The sequence below is a fragment of the Eufriesea mexicana genome, unplaced genomic scaffold, assembly GCF_001483705.2.
Source record: "Eufriesea mexicana isolate 0111107269 unplaced genomic scaffold, ASM148370v2 scaffold3780, whole genome shotgun sequence".
Taxonomy (NCBI): domain Eukaryota; kingdom Metazoa; phylum Arthropoda; class Insecta; order Hymenoptera; family Apidae; genus Eufriesea; species Eufriesea mexicana.
This window is the reverse complement of record NW_016911795.1, coordinates 1,350,648-1,362,936: the sequence shown is the minus strand read 5'-3', so window position 1 is coordinate 1,362,936 and position 12,289 is coordinate 1,350,648. Positions and strand designations below refer to the sequence as shown.

The following is a 12,289-nucleotide window of genomic DNA, read 5'->3' as shown; positions in this document are numbered from 1 at the left end:
AATTTCATTGTTTATTATTAAATATATATATATATTAGTAGATAAATCACGTTTTCTATGAGATTTCAGAAATATTAAATAATTTCTAATTGAGGAAGATTGTCGTTTGATCTATTTTTCCGTGATAATGATATTACGGCATCATTAAGATAACAATATTATTACATAATATTCTCAATATCGTTATTTAGTAATATGAACCTGTTTGCACTTTATTTTTATTTATTTTATAACATAATACACAATAATATAATATTTTATGACGTTGTTTATGATATATATGCCAAATTTATAAAATATAACGTGAATTGAACTAAATTTTTGAAAGTTAGAAAGTTAGGAGTTTCAAATTACAGAATTTAAATTAAATTATAATACTAACATATTACTTGATATAGCTAAACTCAAAAATGTTCTGTTAATAGAAATGAAGATTATATATTTAGTTACTTGACGATATTTATTGAATTTATTTAGTGAGAAAGATATATTTTCTGAAGTTTGACTTTAGAGGTTTTCCTTCTCGTGTACTCTCTCGGGGTTTTTGGAGCACACGGGTACTCTTCATCGAAGAGTGACGGAAATAGCCGACGATTACCGAACGCTTGCCGCGCCACGAAAGAACGCCCTCCAACGAGCAGCTAGACGCGAAATCTGTAAACCGAAGTCACGGAACACTCGATAAAAAGAATCACGTTTTTAGTTACTCCCGGCCACGTACACGTACGTAAACGATCAACTGTCCGATTCTAACCTATTAAATACAGCCTTCACGGTCGAACGTAACCAATTTAGAATCGTATCGAAGGGTTGTACCCACGATACGAAACACTGAGACTTATTGACACAACATGCGATGGTCGAACGAAGTACACGGTGAACCAACAGCAGTTCTATAGCGACAGACAAGAATTATGCCCGTTCTCATGTAGTTTTATTAAACTACCGACTCTCTTGATTACACATGATCAAATGTAGTGTGTCGTTGTTACATGAGATTCTTGTAAAACATGTGAAAATCGTACGGGGAACATACGAGTCTATGGTGGGTTTTGTCGTAGTGCGCGGGGTAACGCCTCTCCTTCGATTCTCGCGTCATGTCGAGAGTCCTTGTGTCCGACACAGTATATACTATGCGTTCTGTGATACATCCGAGGAAGTCTCGAATCGTCTTCTGTACGGATGAACTGTCCACTGCTTGGTAGGTGTAACGATGAACTTTTTTCTTTCTTTCTTTCTCTTTCTTTGCATCTCCCTCTACCTCTCGCTGTTTCTATCTTTCATACTCATATGTTTTCTATCTCTATCCATTTATCTTACTATCTTTTACCCACCTATCTTTCTCTCCTTCACGTTCGTTCTCTTTTTCTCTTGATCTCCCTCCGTTCTCCCTTCAATCCCCTTCTCTCTTCTAATGTACCCGCGCGCTCTCTCAATGTATCATTGTGACGATCTATTCGAGGTGTTAATACACGCGCGCGCGTATATGCAGAATATCGTTGAAACATGCGCGTGTGTATGACGTGTTATGTTGCATCGTATGATTAGTAATGAGCGGCAGCGTGTGTAAAGCGCATTTCTCAATTTTCTTTTAATCAAAATGTGACAACAGATAAAACATCACACATAAAAGAAACGTGAATGTTATGTTTTAAAAAGTGAAGTTTTGAATGAAGCATTTATTGTATTTTATTTTATTTTATTCTTAGTTTTATATATATATGCGCGCGCTCGCTAGCGCGCGCGCGCGCGCGTATGTTTTTGACTTGCTAACACGGCTTTTATGCTGTTAGTGAGATATGCAATTGAGTAAACCAATTGAAAAATAATAGCATACATTGAACAATTATTCAAAAGTATTTTTTGTTTACATAATTCTGATTATAGTTTTCTTTTTTTTTTTTTAATTGTAGTTACCTTATTCGTTTTCTATAAAAAAATATTATATACCATATTAATATAAGTTTTATAAATTTTGTAGTTAAATTAAAAAGTTAAGTAGAGTTTTTAATGTTAAGTGTCATATTATTTTGTTCTAATTATATTTTAAATCCTTATAGAAGTATTTCTTTAGTGCAAATATTTGTGATAATTTTTTTCGTATTACATTTTAGGAATTATCTGGACAAAACAGTAACGATAGTTCGAATGGACCTGCTTGTCCAGGAACACCAAATTCACAGGGGATGAGACCAACCCCTTCTCCTACAGGATCTACAGGTTCTCGCTCGATGTCCCCTGCTGTTGGTTTGTTTCAATTTATATTTTACACTAGTATGACTCTAAATAATATTCTAAACCTTTGAACAAAATATTGTACTTCTGCTTCTTATAGGTCAACAAAACGTTCAGATGCCTCCACGTCCGTCAAGTAGCCAATCAGATGGTAGTGGACCAGCACGGATGAGTCATTCTCCTATGACAACTCAAGGTAAATATGAAATATAAAATTTTTACATAAAAAATTTTTACATAAAAATGAAAATATATATTTTCAGGAGCATATCAGCAGCCATTGGGTCCTTCACCACACATGCATAGCTATAAAATGAATAACACTGGTCCTGGTGTTGTTCAACCAGGACCCGGTTCAACAAGTCTTGGTGGAATAAACCCAATGGGTGGTGGTATGGGATATGCAGCTAGTGGAACGGCTGCAGGTCAGCCTGGGGGTTATCATGCGCAAGGTACCTATCCACCTCCACGTCCACATGTACAATTTCCACAAGGATATCCATCACCAGCCAATTCACAACCACCACCTAATAATCAATATCAGGCTTCTAACAGACCCAATAATTTGGTGCAATATCCTCCATATACGGTAAGCAAGCTATATTTTTGAAATAATTAAAATATTATATAATATTTATTTAAAAATAATGTATCATTTTTTTGTAGCATAAAATGGGATTTAATAGTGTACCACCAGGTATGCCACCTAGTCCAGGGCCACCTCAAGTTTATGGAAGTAGTAGTACAACAGGTATGGTACCACCAGGTACTCCTGGAGTAGCTGTGATTGGTAATATGGGTCCACCAGCAAGTTCAATGGGTCCTCCACCACCATCGCCTAATCACGTTAGTAGTCAGCCACCACCAACCAGTTCATCTGTACCACATTTGCATACTCCTGCGGCTACACCGCCTCTCAACCATGAGGGAAGTCCAATGCCTCCACCAAGTACTACACCAAACTCTCATCCTGCTTCAGCACCAACACCAACTAGCCATAGTTCTGCAGATCTTACTACCGAAACTTCTAATGATAGTGGCATAACTACTACTGCTTCAGGTATTTTTATTTTTACATTTTGTGTAATTTGTTCGATATAAGGATAATTGAAAACATTTTTTAATTGTGTAGGTACATCAGTTATAAATGTTACCTCTACTTCAAGTGGTACTGTTACATCTGTTATAACAACTGGTCCCGATGGTACATCTTTAGATGAAGGTTCTCAGCAGTCTACATTATCAAACGCATCAGCTGGTTAGTACATAATATTAAAAATGCATTATATCTTACTTATAAAGCGCATAATTTTATTGCAATGTAGCTTCTGGCGAAGATCCAACATTTACACCAAAGGTACGGAAGGAAATGATAGGAGGATACCATAGCCATCCAACTACACCACAGAGTACAGTTCCATCACCTGGCGCTGCGAGTATTAATTCGATACACGAAGAATATCCTGATATGAACAGTCCTGGTTGGCCACGTACTCCCGCTAGTCCTGTATGTATTTCGTTTCGTTATATGATCCTTAAGAATCTGACATAATGGTTACTACTTTCGTATGTATATCTGTACTTTTATATTGCATGTTTTAATATTTCTACACAAAAATTCTAAGAATGATGTACGATCAGGGATAATGTGTTTTTATATGACAATTTTCTTCAATTTTTCAATATTTTATATATTTTACAGGTATTTAACAGTCATGTGGCTCAAGACCCGTACAGATCTAAGGTTACTGTTCATTCACTATAAGTATTTATTATACTGTTGCACAACATACTATTTACACTGAATGCTTTGTGCTTCATTTAATCTAAACATCTTGACATTTGTTTAGCAAATATTTTTTATATTTTATTTTAACTTTCTCTGCTTTAATAATATATCTTAATAGACACGTTTATGTTTCATTTGCGTTACCGAACGGTGTATTATCACAATGTAATGTTGTATAGAAAAAGTTGTTATACAACAGTTATATTTCGTACACACGCTTATCTACATCACATAGTTTTTAATATTAACCAAGTAAATATATAAACTCGAAAATGAAAAATTATAGGTTCTGAGAAAGTTTTAGCTGCTTATTCTTTTTTTCCTTGTCTCTTTTACCTTTTAATCTTTTAGATACGATTTTACATTTTATTTTTTGCATGATACATATATTTCTCTTTCTCTTAACTATTGTTTAAAATAATTGAAAGAAAAAACAGCACGTTTTTTGCATGGAAAATTTGGATTGTGGCATCACTTATTTTACTTGGAAATATATATATAAAAATATAATTTTTAATTATCATAAGCAATTAAATGACATTGTATATGAAACGAGTATCCTTAAAAAAAATAGTACATCAAAGTGTACAAGAAAAATCATGGATTATCATTTAGTATAGAAGAAGTTAACAAGTTTCATAATGATAATTTCAGAAACCAGACAGTTTAGCAAAGCTGTACGAAATGGATGATTCAATGGACCGAAGAACATGGCTGGATAAATTAGTTAACTTCATGGAAGAACGAAGAACACCAATTACTAGCTGTCCTACCATCTCCAAGAACCCCCTCGACCTATTTCGGCTATACCTCTACGTGAAAGATAGGGGGGGCTTCATGGAGGTATGCAAGGTGCAGTGTAGTTCCATCTAGCCCTCGGTGTCTTTATAGTAGTTTTTTTTATAATTCTATGTGTTTCATATTTTTGTTCATTTTGATATTGTGTGTATATATTTTTATACATACCAAAAAATCATTGATGACACAGTCAAAGTCATCCGATTTTCTTTTCCTTTCTGTTGGCATTCTCAACTACACTGACAGTTTTATTTTTACATATTTGACATATACAGTTGTAAAACATGCTTTGTTCTGTGTGCGCTGAATTGTGCATGGTTTACATTCTATTTTTTTGCTACATAGTGTTTTTTCTTTTTTTATATACTGTTTATAAAATTATGAGGAAAAAGGAAGCTTAACTCGTCTTTTCTTAAAGTAGTCGTTCGACGCGTATGGAAAACGCCCTGATCTACAAACCTTGGTGCTATATGGAATTATTCTAATATTCAGCGGAGAATAAACTTTTAATATCAATGTAATAACGGTAATTCGTTTCGATTGTACTCTCCTATTCGTCTACTCGTTTAATTTTTCACACTTGCATGATCAGGAATTGAGGTATTTATATGTATAGAAGACAAAAAAGAGGAAAGCGACTATTTTTATCAAATTGGTATTTTATTTCTTTTTAGATTAGCTGCCGTAATATTTTTTTCATATATTTTTTTAGTTTTATTTTGCGTTTTCAAGATGCAGATTTTTGTCTGTTTGGATTCTCTGCTAAACAAGAACAATCGAATAAATATTGATGAAAAAATTGACCATAACTTTCTATAGGTGACCAAAAACAAAACATGGAAAGATATAGCTGGATTATTGGGCATTGGTGCAAGTAGCAGTGCAGCATATACACTACGAAAACATTATACCAAGCATTTGTTGGCATATGAATGTCATTTTGATCGTGGAGGAGTTGATCCTCAACCTATCATAAATCAAGTTGAAGCTGGTTCGAAAAAGAAACCACCAAAAGGAACTGCTTCCGTACCCTCACCAGGTAAAGTATTGAATATATTCTTTTAAAATATTATTTTAGTATTTTCAGCTTAGCAATTTGTGTATTGTGTTTTTTATATTGTTAGGGTCTTCCAATTCACAAGATTCTTTCCCAGCTGCTGGTTCAAGCAATGCTTCCATGGATGGTTATGGAAGTTATCAGAGTGGTTATACTAGTGCTACACCTGGGGGACCTTCATCAGATTACACACCACCTCCACCAAGACCACCCAGTCAAAGTAGTGCACCTTCTCCACATCAAGGTAAGAAATTCTTTTTTATTTTCTAGTTCCACCACTTTGGAATATTTTATATCAAATATATGAAATTTTAATAATGTCTAATTTGGAAAAGTGTTTGATGTAAACATTTTACCAAACATGTGAAAGGAATTGCGGTTGAGAGAATATGTTCTGGTAGGTGGTTTGAACCAGGGCGGGCAGAATAGCACGAATCCGTTCGATGACGGCGTGGGACGCCTTTTTCGCAAGTCGAACGCAACGCCCCACCCTGGTCCGCTACGAGCCTCAGGTATTTCTCTCATCCTTGTCTCCTTTCACAACGTACAACAAGATTTATTTTTTCTGTGTTTGTTTTTAATATTCTTACACAATATCTTTATTTTATTAGTGTACTTTTGTTATTATGTGTAATAACATTATTCACACTTTCATTTTGATATATTTTTAAAACAATTTCATTTCCATTTAAGGCATACAACAAGGCAGTTACCAAAATACAGGTTCCTACCAAAATTATCCTCAAGATCAATACATTCGGCCCCAAGCAAACACGTTGTCCCAACAAGGAGAATTCAACCAACCTTATTCACCGCGATCGCATTATTCGCCTTATGTACCAGATGTTGACAGGTTAAAAATTAAAACCATTTTAACTACTTGCTTAAAGAATAGATACAGTGTAATTTTTGAACATTTTAACAGAGGATACCCTGGGGGAAATATACCGCCAAATAATGCTAGTGGACAAGATATATACAATAGATATAGTAGTAGCCAACAGCCTGCAAATTATTCAGCGGGAACACCACCAAATGCAAGAAGTAATAGTTATCCATCTGCACCACAAGCACATCCAGCTACTGTACCGCAACAAACGGCAACCAGTCAACCTTCTTCACCTTCACAACCCTCTGCTGCTGCTTCTTATTCTTGCCCTCAAGACTACTATCGACAGGAACAAGTAATATTATATTGTCTTTTTTCTATTTTATTTTTTTAATATTATTTTATATATTAATTTTTAATATTAATTATATCATAACATACGATAAATATTTTTTTATTGTGTCATTGAATCAAATATGATCAATATTAAAGGGCGGATATGGAGGTCCTGGAGGAACACAGATTTACTCAGGTGGTACAAGTGCGAATAAAAATATGCCGCCACCACCGCCAGGACCAAATCCACCCAGACGTCACCCAGATTTTGCCAAAGACCAACAGTACTCTCAGTATAATCAACAACGACCAGCATATCCAGGTAAATCAATTTTAATATTAACGCGATAATCAAATACATTAACATATATGGATAAGTATATTATAAAGAATATTGGTAATTATAGGATGGCCAAATACAACAAATCAGTACAATAGTAGTAGTGGAAATAATAGAGTTCAATATCCATCTCAACAACCACAATCTCAGACACAGCAACAACAGCAACAGCCACAACAGCAAACACCACCATCTGCTTCTTCTACACCTTCGTCAGGACTTGCTAATAGTCAACAGTGGGGTAGTCAACAACCAAATAGAACTACGCCTCAACCGACATTGAATGCTATAGCTCATGCTCCTCCACCGTGGGATCATCGTTACTCAAATCAACCGTCCCCTCTTTATCCTGCACCTGGAAATCATCAGGTAATCTATTCTGTAATTGATGCTTTCTCTAAATTAGTTATTTAGGTCTCTTAATTCCTTTCTTTAATTCTTTTAGTTAGTTTTTATTTCTTTTGATAATCTCTCTGGTATAATTAATATTTTTTAATTTTTTTTTTACCTATGTTTTTGCTCATAAGTTAATGTTGGTTCACAGAATCAACTTGGTATAAATCCCATGATTAACCAGCAACCTACATCGAAAAGAGAAATGACATTCCCTCCCGACAGTGTGGAAGCAGTGACCCCACTTCTCTATAAACGGCGGAAACTTACTCGTGCTGATGTAGCACCGATAGAAGCTTGGCGTATTATGATGGCTTTGAGATCAGGCTTATTAGCTGAAAGCTGTTGGGCTCTTGACGTACTAAATATTTTATTATTCGATGATTCTTCTGTAAGTTTCATCTTTAATTATTTTTTGTGTTCTCACAACGATCAATAAACGTAAGTAATAAACGATAACGAAACGAATTCTGCAGGTAAGTTATTTCGGGTTGGCACACTTGCCTGGGCTGTTGGATGTTCTACTGGAACATTTCTCACGTTCTTTATCCGATATGTTCGAATCATCGATAAACGAAGACGATCGTAATTGGAACCAATCAGCAGATGGTCCGGAAGTTGATTTGGGTGCCGTGACACGTCCCATTGATCCTGAAGATCGAACAAAATTGCTTTCATCGTCGAATTATACATTTTTGTCCAGAAGGGGTCGTCCAGTAAAGATTGTTCCAAGAGATGACGATTTATTTGTTCTAGACACAAGGAGGTCTTGGGATCATCAAGAATGTGAATCCGAAACTGAACCCTGGCAAGTCGATAATAATACCACGAAGTATATAGTGACGTGTTTTCAATCTGAAATAGGATCCGTACCATTCGCGCGTCTCCTTCGAGACGAGAAACCACCACTACTACAAAAGGAGGTAGAGTGTACAGACTCGAAAGATGAAACCAAAGCAGATCCTGGTACATTCGAAGCATCAGAATTTTCTCAAAAAACGATCGAACTCGGGGAAAAGCCAAAAGAAATAAACGAAAAGAAGCAGCTGGACAAAAAGAAAAAGACAAAGACCTTGAGTGATGTTTTGTCAAGGATTAAAAAGGAACCAGTCGAGATGAATGATCTTACCAGAGAATTGTTCGAAAAAAAGAACGATGGGTTTAAGAAAGAATGTGACACCGAAGCAAAGGTGAATAACAATATGGGTGAGCACTTTGCAGATATACAAAAGTCTGAAGAGGAACTTATGCCGACTCAAAACGGTTTGAATGATGCGACGAACAACGTCGAGATGGAAAAAAATGAGATTAAAATGGAGAGCGAGGAACAAGAATCAGTTACAAAAGATGATAATAAGGAGGGACCAAAATTAAAAATAAGAGATCCAGCAGGTACATTGAAAAGAAGACGAATAAGCGATTACGAGGATGAAAGTTATTCGAGGGATGAAGCGAGTTTGTACCTTATTACAGAGACACAAGATAATCTGGCTCGACGTTGCGTTTGTTTGTCTACAATTCTAAGGAATCTCACATTTATTCCAGGCAACGAAGCTGAATTCGCCAAAAACGTTACGTTTTTGAGTCTTCTCGGTAAGTTGTTGTTACTGCATCATGAGCACCCGGTAAGGACGCAGAAGACGCGAAACTACGATCGCGAAGAAGATGCAGACTTTGCGGACTCTTGTAGTAGTTTACAAGGGGAGAGTGAGTGGTGGTGGGATTTCTTGCATCACATCAGAGAAAACGTCCTCGTTATGGCTGCAAACATAGCCGGTCACATGGATCTAAGTCAACACCCAGAAGAAATATCTCGGCCGGTATTGGATGGCCTTCTGCATTGGGCAGTGTGTCCGGCGGCTCATGGACAAGATCCTTTTCCCACAGTTGGTCCAAATTCTTCTTTATCGCCACAACGACTAGCACTGGAGGCTTTGTGCAAGCTTTGCGTAACGGAATGCAATGTGGACCTCGTGGTCGCAACACCTCCGTACTCGAGACTCCAGAGACTCTGCTCTGTATTGACCAGGTTACTTTGCCGAAGTGAGGAGCAAGTACTTCGCGAGTTCGGCGTAAATCTGCTCCACTTCCTATCTGCAGCAGACAGCGGTGTAGCTCGTACGATTGCTCTACAGACACCCTGTGTGGCGCTATTAGTGGCATTCATCGAGCAAGCAGAATCGAGTGCATTAGGAGTTGCAAATCAACACGGATTGGCTGCACTACGTGATAATCCCGAATCAATGGGCACCAGTTTGGACATGCTGCGACGCGCAGCCGGCACGCTGTTGAACCTCGCCAGGCATCCTGATAACAGAACTCTGCTATTACAACACGAATCACGGTTACTCGCCTTGGTGATGAGTCAAATTTTAGATCAGCAAGTGGCCGCTATCGTTGCTCGTGTATTGTTCCAGTGTTCCAGGGGCACGTAACTTTGTTTTATTAACAAATGGTATATTCCTCTTCTTTTTTGTTCTTGGTTGACCCGCGGGTGTTTGTTTGTTTAGCCCCCATTGTGCAAAAAGTGATGATGATGTTAATGATCAGTTTTTGTTTTCAAACGAAAGACAGAGAGACAACTTGTAAACAAAAGTTGCTGCTGCTGCTATTCATTTTAGGGAATGTGAGAGCGAGATAGAGAGTGAAAAATCTTAGAGAGTTAGTTAAAAGGAGTGAGAATGAACGAAAAAGAAGATTATATAAAGAGAACAGCGACAAGGAAAAAAAAAGAAAACGCGGGATTTAGAGTGTGTAGAAAAGGAACAAAGTGTCGATATAATATAACGCCATGTGGTTGTAGTTTTATATCGAATAACAAAAAAAAAAAAAAAAAAAAAAAAAAAAAAAAAAAAAAAAAAAAAAAAAAAAAAAAAAAAAAAAAAAAAAAAAAAAAAAACCAGAGAAGTAAGAAAGTTAATTATCGGTGTTAGCAAGTTAAGGTATACTGTGACGCTATTCGCGTGGACACGCGTCGAGTATACCTTTCCTACTTCATGATTTGGAATAATATCGATAGTGTAAGATATTTCATAGTTAATGAAGATGAAAGAAAATGAAAGGACTAAATTGTGAACAGAGAAAAGACGAGAAACGAAAAAACGAGAACTCGTGAAAATATTAAATGGGGTGTAATGATAGAGGGGAAGACGGGGAGGGAGTATAAAAATAAAAAACAAAGATGTTAAAAAAATGAGAGAAATTAAACAAACGTTTAGCAGCATAATAATATATAGAAAAAATGGAATGAGGTAAATGACGATTGAAACAAAACTAAAAAGAAATCTGTTTTGACGAACCTAAAATGGTGCGATGTGGAACGATAATATCGAGTGACGATTATATATATAAATATTAACGATAATATAATGCAAATTTTTATATTTGCATGTTTTGTGCTGTAATTAGCGAGTAATTAAGATATTTTGTAGATAACACACACTTCCATTGAATCTTATTCGAATTGCGTCGTGTCATGTGATGAGGTAACAAAGGGAAAAAGAAAAAATAATGAAAGATCATGCAACATGACGCGAACGCCTACGGTGGTCACCCTTGCAGATAAAAAGAAAATAAGAGAAAAGCAGGCCACCAAGAGTCTCGACTTTAGAAGCACAGGCAGAATTAGAACTGAAGAAAGACATTGCTAGAAAAAGAGAGCGAGAGAAAAGAAAGACCGATTATGAATGAACGCAACGAGAGTTAGTGTATGAAAGATTGAGCGCAAGAGTGTTGGGAAAGAAATAACGAACAAAACAGGAAGTGAAAGATAGATTGAACAATAGCGTGACCATTTTACTGTCGGAAAGAAAGAGAAGGGAAAGTTTGAATGAAACGTGGATGAAAATCTGTGTGTATGTGTGTATGTTTGTATATGAATGAGTAAAAAGGCGAAAAAAAAACAGACAAAGGGAAAGAACAAATAAAAAGTTAGAAGGATATAAGTGGATGACAATTTAAATTGATTCGTCTTTTAAACGTGTATGCATGTAGTATGAGAGAGAGAAGAACGAAGACAGAAATGGATCGCACGCGCGGCTTTGTACATCTTCGCGCGTTACTGATCTTCGTGCGTGTATCAAGAAAAATTTGTGTGCTATGTAATGATGGTTAGAACGGACGAGTGTCTCGATTGTATGCATGCAAGGATGGGGGTGCTGGTAGAAAAAGGGGTGGGGAATAGTGTCTGTCAAAACAAATAAAACTACTGTACACACATTATATACGTGTATATATATATATGCGTGTATGCACATTTATACGCGTTCGCGCGTTGCAAAGACGGATAAGATCGAGAGCAAAATATTAAATGATGGACAAGTGGCAGCTTAACATTAAGTACCTTATATAAAATGCTATCCCATTTCTATGAAAATTATTGAGAAAGTATTTAGCACATTATTTCTTTTTTATGTTTTGGGTTTGTTTTATTTTTATTTTTGATTCATTCTGTCTTTTACACTTTTCTAGGTAAATGAAAATTCTTTAAAAAAGCAATATTTATGCAGTTTT

At 36.1% G+C, this 12,289-nt stretch overlaps 1 protein-coding gene across 6 annotated transcripts in view; it reads left to right on the top strand.

Moving 5' to 3' along the window:
* The window catches only part of osa (trithorax group protein osa), a 13,677-nt gene extending 3,458 nt beyond the window's left edge, over window positions 1-10,219 (top strand). For 2 of the 6 annotated variants that reach the window (XM_017905419.1, XM_017905416.1), the window contains 17 exons: window positions 2,115-2,247; window positions 2,336-2,431; window positions 2,499-2,824; window positions 2,902-3,295; window positions 3,368-3,493; window positions 3,561-3,742; window positions 3,938-3,979; window positions 4,679-4,876; window positions 5,642-5,861; window positions 5,947-6,123; window positions 6,281-6,391; window positions 6,573-6,732; window positions 6,805-7,063; window positions 7,201-7,366; window positions 7,452-7,753; window positions 7,929-8,168; window positions 8,254-10,219. In XM_017905419.1, the coding sequence (XP_017760908.1) occupies window positions 2,115-2,247; window positions 2,336-2,431; window positions 2,499-2,824; window positions 2,902-3,295; window positions 3,368-3,493; window positions 3,561-3,742; window positions 3,938-3,979; window positions 4,679-4,876; window positions 5,642-5,861; window positions 5,947-6,123; window positions 6,281-6,391; window positions 6,573-6,732; window positions 6,805-7,063; window positions 7,201-7,366; window positions 7,452-7,753; window positions 7,929-8,168; window positions 8,254-10,212 (5,091 nt within the window). In that variant the 3' untranslated portion in view covers window positions 10,213-10,219. The remainder of the gene's footprint in view (window positions 1-2,114; window positions 2,248-2,335; window positions 2,432-2,498; window positions 2,825-2,901; window positions 3,296-3,367; window positions 3,494-3,560; window positions 3,743-3,937; window positions 3,980-4,678; window positions 4,877-5,641; window positions 5,862-5,946; window positions 6,124-6,280; window positions 6,392-6,572; window positions 6,733-6,804; window positions 7,064-7,200; window positions 7,367-7,451; window positions 7,754-7,928; window positions 8,169-8,253) is intronic. The other 4 variants (XM_017905417.1, XM_017905418.1, XM_017905421.1 and 1 more) reach the window with 4 other exon arrangements.
* The last annotated feature ends 2,070 nt before the right edge of the window (window positions 10,220-12,289 follow it).